This window comes from Echinops telfairi, unplaced genomic scaffold (assembly GCF_000313985.2).
Source record: "Echinops telfairi isolate 266 unplaced genomic scaffold, ASM31398v2 ScPeMD7_3;HRSCAF=10, whole genome shotgun sequence".
In the NCBI taxonomy this organism is placed as follows: Eukaryota; Metazoa; Chordata; class Mammalia; order Afrosoricida; family Tenrecidae; genus Echinops; species Echinops telfairi.
The window spans coordinates 11,629,337-11,650,290 of NW_022103899.1; the positions used below are offsets into that span (position 1 = coordinate 11,629,337).

The following is a 20,954-nucleotide window of genomic DNA, read 5'->3' on the forward strand; positions in this document are numbered from 1 at the left end:
AAGTGTAAACTGTCTTGTCTCCAAGAACTGAGATCCTTGAGCATGTTTGTAATCAAGCTAATTTCTTAAGAAATTAAAAGGTTGTTGATAGGTGGCGAAGGATAAGGCTTCGTTACTATAATGTTATAATCTACACTTACCCACAAGAGATTTAGACATAGATGGCAGAGGTGGCTAGAATTTCTAAAGTACAGAGAAGCGCAGTAGCTAACTTTGTCACTGTTGTTGTGAGGTGTGGTTGATTCAGATCCTTCTCTAAGCAACCACAAAAGAATATCACAAGAGAACAAAACCCCGCCCAGTCCTGTGGCATCCTCACACTTGTTCTTATGTTTGAGTCCATTGTTGCAGCCACCCGTCAATCCACCTTTTTTAAGGTTTTGCTCTTTTTCACTGCCCCGCCACTTTCTGAAGCATCATGTCCTTCTCTGGGGACCTATCTCTCCTGAGAGCACGTCCAAAGTAAGTGAGACAAGGCCGGCCATCCTCGTTTCTAAGGAGCATTCCACTTGTCCTTCTTCCCAGACAGATCCATTTGTTCTTTGGCAGTCTGTGGTATTTTCAATATTCTTAGCCAACAGCATCATTCAAATGCCTCTTAGAAATTTTCAGTTTGTTTTTTGTGCATGTTGTATGTGCATTTTATATTTGAAGTCATCCGTTTACTTTGTTTTTGCTTTTGATAACTATTCCTAAACCCACTGAGTTAAGTTGTTGTTCTTGATGTCTTTGAGTCCGTTCCAACTCACAGCGATCTTATGTACAGTAGAACGAAACATGGTTCAGCCCTGAACTGTCTTCATCATGTTTCCCAAGTTTGAGTCGCTGATGTTTGTAGCCACTGGGTCAATCCGTTTCCTTCACAGTCTTCATCATTTTTTATTGGCCTTCTAATTGTCCTTTTCCAGGGACTGATCTTTTCTGAAAACATGTTCAAAGTAGCTGAGACAAAGTCTAACGACCCTGGTTGCTGCTGCTGCTGCTGCTGCTTCTTCAATACTTGTATTGGGGGCTTTTACACCTCTTATCACAATCCATACATTCATCCAGTGTGTCAAGCACATTTGCACATATGCCGCCATTAAAATTTTCAAAGCATTCTCTTCCCACTTGAGCCCGATATCAGCTCCCCATTTCTGCCCCCTCCCTCCCCCACCCACCCTCCCTCATGAACCCTTGATAAGTTATATATTATTTCCATATCTTACATCATCCTCTATTGCCCCTAACCCGCTTTTCCATTATTCGTCCCCTTGGGAGGAAGTTATGGTTTGATCCTTGTGATCAGTTCCCACTTTCTCCCCCTCGCCCACACCATGCCCTAATCCTCCTGGTATCTCTATTTTCCTTGTTGGCCCTGAGGGGTTTATCTATCCTGGATTCCCTGTGTTTCAGGCTCTTGTTTGTAGCAGTGTACCTGCTCTGGTCCAATCTGATTTGTAAGAGAGAATTGAGGACATGATAGTGGAGGGAAGTTAGCACCAAAGAAGTAGAGGAAAGTTGTGTGTTTCATCGGTGCTATACTGTACCTGACTGGCTCATCTCTTCCCTGTGTCCCCTCTGTGAGGGGATGTCCAATTATCTACAGATGGCATTGGGTCTCCACTCCTAGCCCCTAGCCCCTCCCCGCCCCCACCATTCACCTTGGGTATGGTTTTGTTCTGGGTCTTAGATGACTGTTATCTGATCCCATCAACACCTCATGATCACACAGGCTGGTGTGCTTCTTCTACGTGGGTTTTGTTGCTTCTGAGCTAGATGGCCGCTTGTTTATATTCAAGCCTTTAAGATTCCATATGCTATATCTTTTGATAGCGTGGCACCATCAGGTTTCTTCACCACATTTGCTTATGCACCCATTTTCTCTTCAGTGACTGTATTGGGAAGGTGAGCATCACAGAATACTGGATTGTTAGAACAAAGTGTTCTTATTTTAAGGGAGTACTTGAGTCGAGGCCCAATGTCCATCTGCAACCTTAATTCTTAACATATAGATATGAGTACATAGTTCTATTCCTTTCTCATTATATATTTATCTACATATGTACATGCCTGTATTTAGTCCTCTATAAATGTCCTTTGCCTCCTGGTTCTTTCCTCTATTTCTTTTTACTTTCTTCTTGTCCCACCATCACATTCAGCCTTCATTCTGGTTTAGTAATTCCTCGCTGCTACATTGCCCTTGATTAAGGCCCACTAGGCATCCTGTCACCTTCTCTCCATTGTTTAGGGTTCACTTATTTTCCCTTGTCCCTGGCTTCTAAAGAGAAGTCCTATATCTATTTCTTCCAAAAGAGATTTGCTTTCTCTTCTGGCAGTCCATGGTAATATCAATATTTTTTGCCAACACCCTAATTCAAATATGTCATTGCTGCTTTGATCTTCCTTATTCATTGTCCAACTTTAATATACATATGTGGCTAGTGAAAATACCATGGTTTAGATCAGGCTCACCTTGAGCTTCAAAGTGCCATCCTTGACCTTCAACACTTTAAAAAGAGGTCTTGTGCAGCAGATTTACCCAATGCGGTATGTGGTTGATTACTGTTCTCATAACAATGATTATGGATACAGACAAAATAAAATCTTTGACAACTTTCATTTTTTCTCTGCTTATCAGGATGTTGTCCTTTGGGCCTGTTTGGAGGCACTGGGTTCTCTTTTTCTTGAGTTATATTCCATTCCGAAAGGATAAACCCTTGATCCTAATGTCCTTTTCACTTTCAGCAAGCAAGGTTATGTCACTGGCCTATCACAAGTTGTTAATTAGTCTTCCTGCAATCCTGATGCCAAGTTCTTCCTATAGTTCAGCTTCTGGGATTATTTGCTTAGCATACAGACTGAATAAGTTTCATGGAAGGATTTAATCCAGACACACACCTTTCAAAATGTTAAGCCATGCAGCCGTCTCTTGTTCTGTTCATATGACTGCTTCTCTTATGAACAGGGCCCACATGCACACAATGAAGTATACAGGGACTCTCATTCCTCCTAACGCTATCCATAGTTTATGATCCACACATGGGAACGCCCTGGCATGATCAATAAAATATAAACGTATTTTGGAATTTTGATACATAATAAGTATCTTTACTCAGTTATGGATATTTATTATGTAAAATACTTTTTTATCATTACTTTGGCCATAACAACAGATAAATGAATAACAGAGATGGGACGTGATGAGTCCAACTGACTCAGTAGCACCTTTTCCTTCTTAAATAGCTTAATAACCTGTTTAATAAGTAGAAATTTGATGAGTTGGTTAACCAATTAAACTTTAAAGTACAGAGAGATATGACAGATTTTTAAAACTGATTTTCCTGTGTGTAGCATAAGAAATTTTTAAAAATATCACAAGCAAAGAGGTCTTTTAAGAATATCAAAGACGTTACTGGAATGATAAGAAAAACATCCGATTCTCCTTTGCTAATTTTGCCTTCTCCTCAGATACCTGGACATGATAAGGAAGGAGTTGGAACTACTGGAGCGCACAGCAGAGGAGCGACGCCTGCTCCAAAGGGACAAAGAAGAGAGAAGACAACGGGAGCACGCGAGACGCAAACTTAATCTCCGGAGGAAAATTGAAGAGGTCGGAGTTCACAAGTTTAAAATATTAAGAGGACATGTTTTCATTAGTGTTTTCACTTGTCCATAATTTACAGTTCTCCTTGAAGTTTCTTGAAGTTATTTCAGGGCTAAAGAATTTACCTTCATTCATTTTTTTATCACAGTTATACAAGTTGTATTAAATAACAGGACTGGTAGTTGAAACTATGTAGCTGAACCAATTTCTGCTCTTAAAGTTGTAAAATGTAGCTTTAGTAAAATAATAGCAGTAGCAATGCATTGAGAAAAGCCCATTTTGAACACAGTGCCTACCTTTCCAAAGTCAGCTTGTCCTGATTTTTGTTAGGTCTTTGCCTTGATCCGATTTTGTTTGTTGGTGGTAGATAAATGACAAACCTATCTTGAAAGAAAATGCACACTGAATACAGTAATGTTGTACTGTCTAGGAATGGAAGGAAAAAGAGATGCTACTGCTGACGAAGATTGGAGAAGACGCTAAAAGAGAAGCTAAAATCGAGGAGCAAAGGCGGAGAAGCCGAGAAGAGAGTGACAGGAAGGTAAGGTGGCCTTTGATCTCTAACTTGAACTGCTTGAAGAGGAACTTTCTCCATTTTTCATGATTTCCAACACACTTCGTGAGGTGGCTGTGGGTCAGCTGCTGCAACTGCTAAGCGTTCTCTAAAGGGTGAAGTTGTAAATATGCAACTGTAACAATACCATGCAAAGCACTATCCTATTTGAGACAACTACTTTTGACTTTGTATACTTTAACTTTCGTTTGTAATTCCTACAGGAAAGAAAAGTAGCACAACTAATTAATAATTTCCTAAAAACCAGAAATTCTTGGTAAAATAATGATATCTTGCCAGCTGACTGACTAAATTCAATACGCTACAAGTCAACTTTTAACAATATTAAATAGTTTCAGATCTAAATTGCTGTAAAGAAAAAAGGAATCATTGGTACGACAACTACTGCCTATTCTTTTTAATGTTCATGTGTGTATACACACACCTCTCACTTGCTGTTTTATAATACTTATTCCAATAAATATGTGGCTACATAAGTAATGCCACTACAGTCAGTTTTGTGGACTGCTTTTCACTTACCAAACATCTTTGAAAACTTTCTATGTGAATAAACAATTGTCTACAATTCTAAATTATTATTTTAGTCAGCTTATTTTTGACAGATACACATAGGTATACATATTTAGAATATGCTATCTGTTATCATCTAAATATGTTGGTCTTTTTACATGAAGTCATGCATGCATCACTATATAACAATTTTGTTAAAATATTGAATTTAAAGTATGTTTGCTTATCTTTTATTTTTCTCCTGTAACAGACAATAGTTATCATTCTCTAATGTTTAGACTATTTTTACCACATTTCTAGTGGGGATATCCTAGAAATGTCTTCATGTTCTTAGCATTGCTCCTATAGGTGTCTTCAAAGATAATCTTTGCTATCTAAGAAAATCAAGATGCCGAAGTTGTTTACAATGCAAGGAAGCTCTACTTAATTTTAATGGACACTTGTGCCACGAATCAAAGTATAGGGCTGGGGTGCTCATTAGACATGGTGACTAATTGTAGGCCTAGTAATATCACCTCATGCTTGATCCATGTTATCAGCATAAACATTAAAATAATTCATGTTTATAATGAAATTTTCTAACTTGTTTATTTGTGAATCTTCTTTTGAGTTGCTTTCAACACATTTGGGTATGTTTCTAAAATGTTTTTTATATTTTCTATGAAGATTTGGAATAATATACATTTGCACTTTAAATTATGTGATTCCATTTTAGTAATCACTTTTAATTTTGTTTACAGGGTTCACAAATTTTACATATCTGATCATTATCTGGTTGCACTGACTAGCACCCCTGTATAATGTAGAATAGAAGTCCCCAAAGCAGACATCCTTGTTTAGTTACTGCTCTCAAGAGGAAAATGTTCAGTCGTCCATTATACTCTGTAGCCGTTGTTACGCATCTTCAAGTGACTTCTGACTTCACAGAGACCCTGTCTGTCACAGAACAAAACGTCACGCAGTCTGGCACCATTCTCACACAGTTGTTCCTCTGTCGATGCCATTGTTTCAGCCACTGGAGCATCCGTCTTGTTGAGGGTCTTCCTCTTTTTCACTGTCCCTCTGCTTTCTTTAGCACAGTGTCCTCCTCCGGAGATTCATCTCCCCTGATCACATGGCCAAAGGAAGTGATTCATGAATTGTCAAACATCCTTTCTTTTCAACACTTAGGGAGGTCTTCTGCAGAAATGCCCATTGTAATGCCTTATTTGATCTCTTGGCTGTTGCTTCCATGAGCATTGATTGTGGATCAAAGCAAGATGAAATCTTTGAAAACTTAAACCTTTTCTCCATTTATAGAGATGTTACCTACTGGTACAGTTGTGAAGATTTGGGGTTGTTGTTGTTTTTTACCCCGAATAGTAATAAATACTGAAGGCTCCAATCCCTTATCTTCATCAGCAAGTGCTTCAAATCTGCCTTCCTTTCAGCAACCAAGGTTGTGTCACCTACATATGGCAGGTTGTTAATAAGTCTTCCTCCAATCCTGATGTCACATTCTTCTATATATAATCCCTCTTCTTAGTTATTTGCTCAGCATTCATATTGAATAATTATGATGACAGGATACACAGATCTTTATTGATTGTAAGCCATGAAATACCCCCCCTGTTCTGTCTGTATATCTGCCTCTTGATCCATAAACAAGTTCCAAATGAGCACAATAAAGCGCTCCAGAATTCCCATTCTTCACACAGTTTTCCATAGTTTTTATGATCCACACAGTGGAATGCCTTGGCATAGTCAACGAAACACAAGTAAATATATTCCTCAAGATCCATCTGATGCTTTGTTCCATATCTTCTTCTGAATCCAGACTATACCTCAGACAGTTCCCTGTCAATGCACTACTACAAGCAATATTGGATGATGTCAGCAACATTTTATGTGTATGTAATATGAATGATATTATATTGTTCTAATCAAATTCTGTTGGATAACCTTTGTTTGGAATGGATACAAATATAGATTTCTTCTGGTCAATAAATGAGGTGGCTATCTTCCAAATTCCTTGCCATAGAGTAGTGAGTACATCAGGGCTTCAGCAGCCTCTTGAAACATTTCATTTGGTATTCCTTCAATTCCTTGAAGCCTTGTTTATAGCCAATGCTTTCTGTTCAGCTTGGACTTCTTCCTTCACCACCATTGGTTCTTGATCATAAGCTATCTCTCAAAATGGTTGATTGACTACTAGTTCTTTTTGGTATGGTCTGTCTGCTGCCTTAATACTTAACCTATAAGTATATGTGCATGGAAGAAACACACCAGCCAGTGCAATCATTAGGGGTCATCGGGATCAGGTAACACACATCACAAGACCCATAGCAAACAAACAAATAAAAACATATTGAATGAAGGGGGTCAGAGCAGAAACACAAAGTCCATCTATAGACAATGGAACATCCCTCCACAGAGGGCTCACGGGGAAGGAATGAGTCAAATAGGGCACAGTAAAGAACTGATGAAACACACAGTATCCCTCTGGTTCCTTGAGGCTCTCTCACCCCCCACTATCATGACCCCAGTGCTGCTTCTCACTTCGGACTAGACTGGAGCATGTACACAGATACAGATAAGAGACAGTAACTCAGGACACATGGAATCCAGGAATAGGAACCAGTATAGCGATACCAGAAGGGTAGGGGAAGGTGGGGAGATAAGGGGAGAAAGGGAGAACGGATGCAATGATGGACATATAACCACACACCTCCCTCCAGGGGGAAGAACAACAGAAACCACAGGGGAAGGGAGACAGCGGTCAGTGTGAGATATGAAAATAATAATAAGTTATAATCTATTAAGGGGCCACAAGGGGGAGGGCAAGGGAGGTAAAAAAAAGAGGAGCTGATACCAAGGGCTCAATAGAAGGAAATGTCTAGAAAGGAAGGATGGCAGCCTATGTACAAACATGCCTGATACCATTGATGTGTGGATTGCAATAAGAGTTTTAAGAGCCTCTGATAAAATTATCTTTAAATAAAAACAAATAGGTAAATTTGCTAGGGCTATGGGTATAAAATGGGACAAGAAAACAGCAACAACCAAAAAGAGGAAACAAAGAAGAAAAAATCACACATGAAAATAATTTTTAAAAATGCAGCATAGAAAAGTATGTAAATAACAGCCAGAAAGTCATTAATAATAAAAAGAGAAAGAAGGAAAGAAAAATGAAATCAAGGAAAGAAAAGAATATAATTAGCGAAATTGGGGAAGAGGAAGAAGAAAAAGGAAAGGAAAAATTGAAGGTAAAAGGATAGAAAAGATTAAAAACAAAGGCATGGAAATGAAAAACAACAAAAAAATAATAAAGGTGAAAACTGTGAGGGGCAGAGTTAGCATCTTCTGGTGTGGGATGCCGGTCCTCAGTGCAGTTTCGGCAGGCCTATCCGCTCTCTGGGGTCAGGAAGCCTCATCCAGAAATAGTTCATGCTGGCTCAGCTGGTGCTGACTGATGTCGGTGTTCTTATGCCCAGAAGAATTCTTCTGGGTCTATAGGCAGCAGACTATGGAAGGAGTTAGTGCCCACAAAGGCGTGGCCGAGGAATTAGGCTGTGGGTTCTGCTGGTCTAATGAAGTGGGATCCACATAGCATTTTACTCGTGGGTGATGCACCCGGAATCTGATCCACCTAAGTGCAGCTTCAACCTCAGGCCAAGCCGGACTGCCGAGCAGGAAGGGTGAGGCTGGCCACCTTTCTGGTCAACAGGAAGTTGTGAGGAACAAAGTTTCTTGTTTCCAGCCATAAGTATGCCAAACCTCTGTCTTGACAAATGCTCCTTATAAAATTTTACGATGGCTAGACAGTGTTCATCCAGCAAGCTGTTCACCCAGCTGCCTGCTCTCTCATTGTTTTGGTTCAGCTTCTTTTCCTCATTCATATTCAATACATTTTCTATTCAGCATTCCATGATTATCTTTGGTATTTCTTGTTTTTGTTGTAGAATGGTTTTTGTAATGTGTCTGCCTAGTTTGCCATTTTCCTAGAAGTCTATTTACGTATCTCCAAACAAACAAAAACAAACACTGATATAAACTCAATACTGAATCATATTGACCGTACAGGACGATAAGTCGCTGTGCATTTCTGAGACTGTAACTGTTTATGGGAGTAGAAAGCCCTGTCTTTCTTCCATGGAGCTGCTATTGGTTTCGAACTGCTGACCTTTTAGACTGCAGCCCAATAAGTAACCACTAGCCCACTGGTGCTCTTTCGATGCATTATCAAATCTTTTAAAACATTCATATTTTAAAGAGATTTAAATAGTACGGAAAATTGTTATATGAATTTGATTTTAAAGTTACCATTTCCAATGCTCTTCATTTATTTTTGTTGAACCACATTTCTGGCATACATTTTCCTATCTGAAGAGTTTCCTTTAAGAGTATTTCTTGCTTATAGCTCTGCTTGTGATACATTCTTTCAGCTTTTTATGTATGAATTATTTTGCCTTTAGACCAGTTTTCTTTTGGGCCCTAGGAATCTTCCTATTAATGTGCTGCTCCTGGCTGTAGCAACTACACTACGGACTTCTCTGAGCAACCCTGGTTTTGTTTATTGCTTGTTTGCTTTTTCGGTGTAATTCTGTCCTGTTAAGACAGATATATAGAAATTTACAAAAGAAAGTCATATTTAATAAATGTTATGCTTCACGGGAGACTTGATTAACTAATTATTGTCACTGAGGAATCCTACAATTAAAGGTAATTGAGGAATTGCCTAAACTCCCTCGAATAGCCACGTATTAAGATGCATTATCACATCTGAAATGGAACCAATTGTTTAGTGACATCAGTTACATCTAAGTGTTAGGTAGGGTCTTCTTGGTTGACCACAAATGAAAGTTTACCCCTGACTATCACCACATCAAAATGTATTTAGTGTTATCTTACATACACGACTGATTTCCAGTGTTTTTTCACTTTAAACATACTGTCATATTTTAAATACGCTTTGCATTTCTAAGCAGAGAGTTGGGAATAACCAATATCTTTTCTAAAACTCTAAAATATTTCAGAAACAAGCCCTTCTAGAGAAAAAAATGGCTCATCATTTACAGAAAATTCAGGAGCTTGAACATAGAAGAGAGGATATAGAAAAAAATACAGTCGACAGAGGACAAGATGGGACACATTATGAAGGTAAGAATATCAAAAACAATAAATTGAAGGAAGAAGATACTTATTTCAGTATTTATATGGTAGTGGATTTATAAAACTCCTTTCTTTGCTTAATGTCTGCTACCTTGTTTGTGCCAGGAGTTATGCTAGGCATTTCTCACTATAGCTTAAGTTGAAAATAGACATATTTGTAAATATACTAACAAACTGAAATAATATAAATTGACTCAGTGGACACGCTTGTATGTAGTACAGTTCTAACCAACTTTCCTGTACTTAAAATAATCCTCAACCCTCCTCCCCATGGAAACTTTAAGAAGTATGTATAAGACAATTGTTATTATATACTAATATACATATCCTTTATTTATAATCAATACACATAAGCGGAACTTGAAAAAAGGAACGAGAAGAAGGAATGGAAGATTGTAGAGAAAGGCAAAGCAAGGGGGGAAGGAAAAAAAAGCAATAATGTAAACACTTGTGCGGTAGCCTTAGAAGACCATGGAGCTCTCCCAGCCCTGATACCAGTGGAATTTTTACAGCCAGAATGTACAGATTATAGTTTTTTGAAAAATCTATTTCTGACTATGTAATATCAGAAAAAATATTATCACCTTTCTTGCAGCTGTAGTGTGTTTACCATAGATGTCTCATTAGGCCTGTTTCTAGACCAGATCATCTTTGGGTCATTCTAGTAAATTCCTAACTAGTATCCCCTGGTTATTATTACTCATTACCTCAAATCTCATTTGCACATCACTACTCAATTACACTTAAAGCTTAGTTCTGATGGGTTTTTTCCCCCTCTGCCAAACAAGCTTAAAGATTCCCTTTAGCTAATAAAAGGAACTACCTCATATCTAGCTTTCAAACTACACCCCTAAAGAGGTTGCAGGTTGATGTGCATCGGCTCTGGAAACACAGTTCTGAAGTGCAAATCCTGCTTTACTATTAACAACGTGATTTTTATCTTCGAAGTACAACCTGAGTGCTCCTTAGCAGCAACGATGGGGGGACTTCATCTAATGCACTTTGGACATGCTCTCAGGAAAGAGCCAGCCCTGGAGCAGGGCCTCGCACTTGGCAACAAAAAAGGGAGGCACTCAGTGAGATGGACCACCGGCTGCAGCAGTGGGCTCAAGCATAAGGCCACTGGGCGGATGGCGCAGGGCCGGGTGGTGCTCATTCTGCTGTGCATCTCAGACTGACAACTACCAGCACCAGGACCTTACACAGAGATCTTGTCCTCCCTGAGTCACTGTTTTGTTCATCTGAAAGGGAAGATAATAGTTCTAGATAATTTCTACAAAGAGTCTAACAATTAGTAGCATCGATTAAGCATTAAGTTTATTTAGTTGTCCAAACTGGACTGTTGATCATTCCTAAGAAAGAATTTACCTTTCTTATTTCTTTTTTCTTTAACCTTTCTTATTTCTGTGTGTCTTTCACCATTTCCTAGACACAGAATAATCTGCTCACCATATTCATCTAATTCTGTAACCTTTAAAGCTGCACTTCACATGACTCATCATGAAGTTTATTTGGTTTTAGGTGTTTTAAAAAAAATTTTATAACCATAATTGGATGTGTTTGAACACATAGAGGACTCTACCATGCTTAATACACTGCATATTTTTTTGTACCAAGTTGTCTGCTGCTTTGTAAACTCCCATTTTCCAGTGTATTGAGGTAATGATGCAGCAATTCCAGTCCTCAGACAAAACCATCACTTTAGCAATTATATACATCCCTCCATTTTCTAGTGGTAACTTTCACATCTAAGTGGACAAATGTTCCAAGTACACATTTTAAACAGTTGCTACCTCAAATTATTATTTTTTGGAGGGGGTGTAAGAAGTGGTTATAAATGTACTTAATTTTCATAGCAAGGTGAAAGAAGTCTCAAAAGAGAGCTATGTGTATATAGTTGTTTAGTCCTCGCCATAAGGCACACCCTGCAATGGTCCTCGTCATTTGGGGCTGGTGAGTCTGTAGTCAGTCAACATGCCAGTGTCTATGCCAACAGAGGAGCAATGGCATGTGCGGCACACAGCTTGTCACTTCTTTTGGAAAAAAATGCTGACCCTCCGACTATGATTTTTGACTTGCAGGGACCCTATTTCAAGAGTAATTTCCCTTTCTCTGACTGCATATCTCTTATTCTCTCCAAATCCTCCTCACAACCTCACATATAGATTAGTTCACCTGCTGTCAAGCAGAGATGAATAAATAGAGTCTACATGGGTAAATGTCATCATAATTATTAAAAATAAACATTGTGCTTCTTTCAGCTTCTTTCTCACACAAAAAGAAGAATAATGGTGATGGAAAGTCAGTGTTTTCCGGACCTAATGGAGCAAATGGTAATTACATCCTGTACTAAGAAATATTAAATAGTAATCGAGGAAACACTGAGTTTGGTGATGCCTTGCTTTGCTTCCAATACAGATAAATCCTCTGTTCTCTTTTGTCAAATGACAGATTTTGCATGATGTTTACCAGCAATGATACAGCTGCTATTGTCTTCTGAAAACAACTCCATAGTTATTACCTAGTTTTTTTTAACTTGACATTATACAATGTTTTAGAAAAATTAGATGAATGGATGTTGCTGTTAAATGCACAATATACATGAAGTGTGACAAATTGTAATCCATCTCCTCTCATTTAATGCTCATTGTGATTTTATAAAACTCTGAAATGGATTAGAAATTAAATACATAAACCCCAAAGCCACTGTGGAACCTACTAAAAAGTTGTGTGTCTCATATTCTACCACTCCGTGCTATATATTAGAGCTCACCAGGTTAGGCTTTACTTGAAATGAGAGCAGAAGCATTTTGAAATGATGCACTAATAGTATAATCATATATAAAACAATGTGAACTTTCTCTCACTGTAAAATTTTCAGCAAAAAAAAATTAAAGTAGAAAAGTTTGATCTCTTGGTTTTTGTCAGCTGAAATCTAAAGAAAATCAAGTCCAAAATTGCATACTCCATGTGTATGTCATTTGGCTTAGTCTTGAGTTAAAATAACTGGAGAGACACAGGGATACCTGGTCCTGCACCATCTGTACCATTGCTGTTATGTTTGAGCCCTTTGGGGAAGCTTCTGTGTCGATCTGTTTCCTTGAAGGTCTTCCTCTTTTTTGATGACCTCCTACTGTACTAAGCACAAGGCCCATTTCCAGGATGTGGTCTCTCCTGATGATGTGTACAAACTACTTGGGTCAGAGTCTCACCATCCTAGCTTCAAAGGGTCATTCTGATTATACTTCTTCCAAGACAATACATTTTTGTCCTTTTGACAGTCCATTGTATTTTCAATATTCATCACCAGCACCATAATTCACGTCCATCAACTCTTTTTCAGTTGTCCTTATTCAATGTCCAACTTTTACATGCATATGAAGTGATTGAAAGTATCGAGATTTGGATCAGGGCCTAGTAGTCCTCAGAGGGGCTTGCTGTTCAACACTTTAAAGAGGTCTGTGGCAGCAGATTTTCCCACTAACACGTGGCATTTGATTCCTTGATTAGTGTTCCTATGAACATTGACTGTGGATTCAAGCAAGATGAAGTTCTTGACAACTTTTAAGAAGCCTTCCTTTAAACCTGATGCCACATTCTTCTTCTTATCGTCAAGTATATCTGATTATATGTTCAGCATACAGTTTGAATAAATATGGTCAGTGGATACAACCCTGATGCACACCTTTCTTTATTTTAAATTATGCAATATTTACTTGTCCTGTTCCCCAAACTACCTCTTGAGCAAGCTCCACATAAGCTCAAATACATTTTCTGGAATTCTCTTTATTCCCAAGGTTTTACATAATTTGTTATGATCACACAGCTGAATGCCTTATTATAGTCAATAAAGCACAAGTTAACATCCTGAGGTATTCTCTGATTTCAGCCAATATCCATCTGACATCAGCAATGATATCCTCCGTTCCATATCCTCACCTGAATTCGGCCTAAACATCAATGGTTTGCCCATAGTATTTTTCAATATTTCAACTTGAGGCTTACTTTTTTTCTTCTGTATTTTCAGCTAAAGACATGCTGAGTGTATTCCTCCTTTTTGGTTTTCTAACTCTAGGTCTCTGCACATTTAAGTATAATATTCTGCCTTCTTGAGCTACCCTTTGAAATTTCCCTTTGAAATATTCAGCTCTTTGACTTCATCATTTCTTCCATTTGGTTTGGGGAATATACGATTGCATTTTAGAGTCTCTTCTGACATCCACTTTCATCTTTTCTTTATTTCCTGTGTTTTTAGGGCCCTTTTGTCTATCTTCATGAATGATGTTTGTAATGTCCTCCCAAAGTTCATCAGGTCTTCTCTCATTAGTGTTCAATGCATCAAGTCCGTTCTTGAGATGTTCTTGACATTGAGAGGAGCTAGACCCAAGGTCATGTTTTGGCTCTTCTGGATTTGTCTTCATTTTCTTCAGCTTCAAACTGAACTTACATCTGAACAGGGGATGCGCTGGTCTGCAGTCAGCCCCTGGCCTGGTTTTAGCTGATGATATTGAATTTCCCCATCTCTTCCAAGAGATGTGGTCAATTTTATCTCTGTGTGTCCATCTAGATAAGTCCATGAGTACAGTTGCCTTTGGGTGGTTCCGCTTGCAAAATTCTATCATGCGATCTCCAGCTTTCTTTCTATCACCAAGCCCATATTTTTCAACTACTGTTCCTTCCTTTTTCCTAACTCTTGCATTCCTATCAGCAATAATTATCAGTGAATCTTGATTGCATGCAATAGAGATAATCCTATCACAGGATTGTACTTTGATTGATTTTTAAAGCCTTTTTGATTATGAGTACAAAGCCATTCCCCTTACTTATGCTGTTCCCAGCAAAGTAAATCATATGATTTTCTGATTCAAAATGACCAATACTTATCCATTTTTGCTCACTAATGCTTAGGCTATTAATCTTTGCACATTCCATGCCATTTTTGACACTTTCAATTATCATAGACCTATCCATCGCACATTCCATGTTCCAATCATCAGCAAATGTTTGCAGCTGTTTACTCCTTACCTTGAGTCTTGTCCCACGAGCAAATGAAGATCCCAAAGGCTGACGGTTTTCACCTGACTCACATCCCCGCGGTGGACTCCTCTCCAAGAAACCAGCTCCTCCTCAGTCACATTTTGAACGTCCTCTAACAAAGATACCCATCATCTGGCACCACCTCTACTCATGTTCTGCTTTCCTTCACCAAGCCTTCAGGATCTGACAATGTTTCAAACCTATGCATAAATTTATAAGTGACTTCCTGCTCAAAAGTGGGAAGCTGACTCCTTTCTTGTCTGTTCTTAATCTGGAAACTCCACGGAAACCTTTTCCCTTTTGGTAACCCTGATGGTATTTGAAATGCCAGTGACATATCTTCCAGCATCCGAGTAGCACCTGGCATGGCACACTGAAAGACCAATGGTGATATATAGTGGTATATAGAGTTTGCCATGCTGTGTGCTACTGTGATGCTGGAAGATCCGTTGGGATCAATATATATGTGCATACATATACATATATCCTATTAGGATACTATTACATAAAATCAAGTAGTATTTAATCTTGTTAAGATCGCTTCTTTCACTCAACATAACTTATAGGATGTATATATATTATATATACTGTTACATAATATATATTCACTTATATCTCCTGATCTTCAATACCCTTAAGAAAAAGTTACATAAATAGAATCATATACCTTTTGAGGATGGATTTTGGTCATTCAGCATAATCATTTTAATTAAAATTTATTCTTGATTGCCTATAACTGCAACTACTACATGACTTAATGATTGTCCATTTATATTGTTGAATACTGTTTCATTGTATATGTGTGTTAGAGGGTTTTTCTAACTAATTTTATTAACACTTCATCCACATATCATACAATTCAATAATTCAGTCATACCAAGAAGAGTTGTACAATTATCACCACATTCAAATCTAGGACATTTTCTTCTTCCTTGCAAAGGTTTTTTTTTTTTTTAATGCATCCAACAATTGAGGGAAATTTGGATTTTTCACAACAGGATTTAGCAATTATGGATAGGCTCAATAGAAGCATGTTGTTTATCTTTATTGTACAAGCACATGAACAAGAGAATTCTGGGACATATGGAATCACATAGATTTCCATGAATCAGAATCAACTCGATATAACTGGTTTGGGGTATAGTAAGTGTACAAGGAACTGCCAAACTATTTTTAAGTTTAAGTTTACAAGGAACTGCCAAACTATTTACAAAAACAAAATTTTGAAAAGCAAACAGTTGTTTTTAGTTGGCTCTGACTCCTGGTGACCCATGTGTGCACCACCGGCGTTTCTTCATATTGTCTGTGCGTGAGCTCTTCGGTTGGTTTTGTTGTTTTTTTGCAATTCTACTAGGCATCTCATCGTGGCCTAGTTTGTATGTATCTGATGACTAAGAATATAATCTTTTTTGTGTGTTCTTTCTCTGCGTTTTGTAAATCCGGTTTAGTAATGTGCTCACTTAATATTTTTTAAAAATTGGGGGCTTTTGCTGTTGATTTGTGACTAGTCTATATGTTCTGGATATACACAAATATTTTCTACCAGTCTGTCATTTGTCTTTTAATTTTTGGCTTTATATATCTACGTGTCTGTTCCTTTGACAGTATCTAACTCGCCTTGATTAGATTATTATTTTTGTTAGTTATTGTCATGTTGATTTTTATTCATAGTGCTCCCACATGACAAATTTGTATTGTAGTTAGATTTGTATTAAGTATGAAAATTGGATAATGCAATTCTACCAACTTTATCTTTTTCTCTCAAAATTGTGAGATAGCTATTTTAATTCATTAAGCATTTACTATAAAATCCGTATCTATACAAAAATTATCCTCGGATTTTAAAATGATATTTCACTGAAACTACACTTCAATTTAAAGAGAAAAAAAGGTATGTAGGGATCTGGATCTCACGTTTCATGAACATGGTATGTCTTTTCATGTATTTCAGTCTGCTTTACTTTCTTTTATTAGTACTTTATAGGCTTTAGCCCATAAATGCTATATTTGTTATTCTGTATTTATACATAAATACTTTATTTGGGGTGAGGGGTAACATGTTTTAAAATTTTGATTCCAGTATGCATGACTAGCAGAGGATTCATTTTGAAAGTTTTACTTTATCTGTTTGCATAGATTTTTAGGTATTCTACAATTACACTAGATATAATGTCACACAATCTACTGTTTACCTTATTAAGTGGAATGTAGAAAACGTACTACATATATGCCCCTTGCCACCCCTTACTATTATAAATATCCTATGTTTTCTGTCTATATTCATTGAACACCCAGCCAGACAATATGATCAATTTTGTTTTCAAGAATCAGACATACGAAATAGCAAACCAAAAAAACTCAATAAGGGAATAGTAGGCTATTATGTTGAATCAATAAAGTTGTTTTAAATGATGAGATTTCTTTTACTTTTAGGATTTACAACAAATAACGTTTCCCATTGTCAACGAAGCTCATTGAATCTTTCCAAAAGATCAGGAACTTCAGTCCTTTATCACCCAGATATAGAGGATAATGGTACAGAACAAAAGGTATAAAGTGCTATTTCAAACATTGGATATGATCATTATTTATCTTGTTAGCTTTTACTTCTATGGAGGTTCTCTCTCTCTAGAATGGAACTGATTCCTTGATACTACTGGGATCTGAATGTGAGATTGGTTCCTATCCGCGATGGATTTAGCTCTGATGCTAAAAGTCTTGTGAAATTTAACAGGAAGTAGTTCAAATGGATATTGTATAATTTTACTTATAATAACAGCCAATGTTGATGGAGTATCTACAGTTGCCCCGGGCCTGTGCTAATGATATGAAGACATTTGGTCACTTTGGATACAAATATAAGATAATCATATCTCTTGAAACATCCATTGTCTAGGAAACTATGACATAATTATCTTTACAATAAAATAATATTTTATCATGAGACATTATTTTCTGTCTAACTAGTGAGTGTGCTCAGTGATCACTGGATTGGATTAGATTAGACTGAATTTCTCTGAAACAAATTGAATGACCGTCTAAGAGGCAATACTGAGAGGACCACCATGTCTTTAAATAAAATATGAAATGCTAAGCAGGAGTCAGTTATACATTGCTACATTAAGTTTAGGTTTTAATAGTTAGGTTTGAGCTACCTGTGAAAGTTCTTTAGTAGGAGATTAATAATATGCACTGCCCTTGAGACAATTTCTGTGAGAGAATTAGAGGCTAGAAGGAAAACCAGAACAATAATGAATGTTTCCTTTGGTTGGCTGATAGAAGGTAACTCTATCCAGAAATGTAATTACAGGAATGTTCTTCTCTTGCATGTTATACTGTACAGAATGATGGAATGACAACTTATAAATCAAGTACTTTTTATGATAAAGGTAAGAAAATGAAAAATATTTATAATTGTTTCTGAAAATTGTCAAGTAAATGGTTTCATCTTATATATTTTTCAAAAGATGTGTTTTACCTCATTATAAAATTTCTTGTTTTAGAAAATAAAAAGCTATAAAATTATATAATATTTTCAAATGGTCAACCCACCAGCTGAACCACAGGAGAGAGCGATAGTCTACTGCTGCAAATATCTACGGCTTTGAAAACTATGGGGCAGTTTTACTCTGCTCTGAGGATCTCAATGAAAAAGAACCGACGGCAGGTTTGATTTGGGGCGTACTGAATTTGTATGCTTTCTGGAGTTGCGGAGTCTGGAGAAATTAGTGCCTCTGTGGTACCTGTCTGGAAGGATAGAGTAAGTTTCTGGTATGCTGTAGTTCAAAGTACTCTCCTCAGGACGGTAACCATCTTTCCTCCTGGAAAACATCCTCCTGTTTCAGACCTTTTCTGGAATTGACTAGACATTATCTAAGTCCTTTCCTCTCTGGCTGGCGTCCTGGATGCCTTCCATAGCCTGCTAAAGAGCCACAGACATCTTCCCACGCCTCGCAAACAGACGCCTCGAATGGATTATACACCAAGCCAGAGTCCTCGTTGCTTAATGTTCTGATGTGCACAGGTAGAAACCCTGACTCGTCTTTGACTCTTTGTCTTTCTTGTACTCTGCATCAGAAAGCATCCCTTTTCTGTGTAACATATCTCCTGGATTTCTTTTGTCTTCCTCTCTTTTGGATTCCTTTGGCTCCTACCCTTGAAAATTACATCGTTTCTTACAATCCCTTCTCTCTCTTTTACTAATCCATACATTTCCCTGTAAGAGCAACCTTCCTAAAGTACAGCTTTGGTGATTCCCCATTCATTTCCTCGGTGGTTTCTCATGGACTACTGATTGAATACAAGCATCTTATTCTGCAAATGAGCTGGGGGAGTGGCAGGAGACTCGGTCGGTAGAATAAATTAAACAAGGATCAGAAGTTAAGAATATCAGGATTTTCCCGAAAGTAAGTGGTTAAACATTGTACATCTGTAGACCAAGAACATCAGAAAATGTCAGCCTGCTTGTACTCATATAAATAAAAGCACCCAGTGTGATGTAACAACGATACAAAATACAACTTTCCTCTAGTTCCTAAATGTTTCCTCCCCACTCTCACTACCATGACTTGAATTCAACCTTGCAAGTCTGGCTAGACCAGAGGATGTACACTGGTACAGATAGGAACTGGAAATCCAGGGAATCCAGGGTGGATGAGCCCTTCAGGACCAGTGGTGTGAGTGGCAAAACAGGGAGGGTAGAGGGAGAGTGGGTAGGAAAGAGGGAACCAATCACAAGGAACTATATGTGACCTCCTCCCTGGGGGACGGACAACTGGAAAGTGGGTGAAGGGAGACGTTGGACAGGGCAAGATATGACAAAATACCAATTTATAAACTATCAAGGGCTCATGAGGGAGGGGGGAGCAAGGAGGGAGGGGAAAAATGAGGACCTAATGCTGGGGGTTTAAGTGGAGAAGAAATGTTTTGAGAATGATGAGGGCAATGAATGTACAAAAGCGCTTTACACAATTGATGTGTAAATATGGATTGTGATAAGAGTTGTATGATTTTTTAAAAACGTTAAAAAAATAAATAAATAAAAGCGCCCAGTTGTGGTCATTCCAGTCTCTAGCAGCTTCATCGGGAGAACTTGGAGACACCTGGACTCACTAGATATTCATCTTTGTTCTAGCTGCACTATTTTATTATATTGAAAGTTATCTCTTCTTTTTTAGGAGTAATAAACGTCTCAGCTAAAGCTTCAGTAACTTCTTCTCATAGTTCACCCACAAGAAAGTTTTCCAAGCCTTTTGCTCCAGATTCAGACAGAATGCATGAGGTATAATTTCGTTATTGTCATTGGTACAAAGCCATCTTTTTAAATGATAGGCCATAAAGCATAATGTCCAATAATTTTTCATTTTTTAGTAAAATATTAATATCCCTGGATTATTCACCCGCGACCTTCAGAGGAAATATCGAGCTTTCAAAAATATTTTTTTCTGCTTTTGCTAACAGAATTTTTTTTTTTCAAAAGACATCCATCGCTTTTGGCGAAGTGATCAATGACTTGTAAATAGACAGCCAAGATTCAGGCTGAAGCCTCTGGACATGATATGTATTTGGGGGTTGCTAATTTGCTATTACATAGATAAAATTCACATCTTTGGTTCATTAGCACAGTGTTAACTGGTTTGGGTGCATTAAAAAGTTAACTTGGTTCGAAAGAAATTTCAATAACCTGGAAATAAATTTTCCCTGAAGAAATTTTCTTGATTAGATTAGAAAGTGACTTAATTTTCCATGTCTTATAATGCATAATAATTAACAGAGTAAATTATGCATAACAAATAAATTTTATAATATTCCCTTTATCTTCTGTGTAGTGCAACTTCTTTTTAAATGAAATGTATGCAAGTCTATCCTGGGTTATGAGGGCACTGTGTTGCTGTCTCAGTAGCTACATTAACATCTTTGGGAATTTGAAGACCTTAATTTTGCCCAACATATTTGAAGTGCTATGACCTTGACTAAAAAGCCTCCTGAATTGGAGGAAAATCAAGGGAAACAGAGGAAAGAGCTGGGAGACAAAGGGCATTTATAGATGTCTAGATAAAGACATGTACATATGCAAATATATGAGGATGGGGAAAT

At 37.6% G+C, this 20,954-nt stretch overlaps 1 protein-coding gene across 1 annotated transcript in view; it reads left to right on the plus strand.

The window, feature by feature from the left end:
• FSIP2 (fibrous sheath interacting protein 2) overlaps window positions 1–20,954 on the plus strand; it is an 83,750-nt gene that overhangs the window by 6,809 nt on the left and 55,987 nt on the right. The window contains exons 6-10 of the mRNA XM_045296519.1: window positions 3,451–3,592; window positions 4,017–4,127; window positions 9,686–9,809; window positions 12,083–12,154; window positions 17,292–17,407. Of these exons, the coding sequence (XP_045152454.1) occupies window positions 3,451–3,592; window positions 4,017–4,127; window positions 9,686–9,809; window positions 12,083–12,154; window positions 17,292–17,407 (565 nt within the window). The remainder of the gene's footprint in view (window positions 1–3,450; window positions 3,593–4,016; window positions 4,128–9,685; window positions 9,810–12,082; window positions 12,155–17,291; window positions 17,408–20,954) is intronic.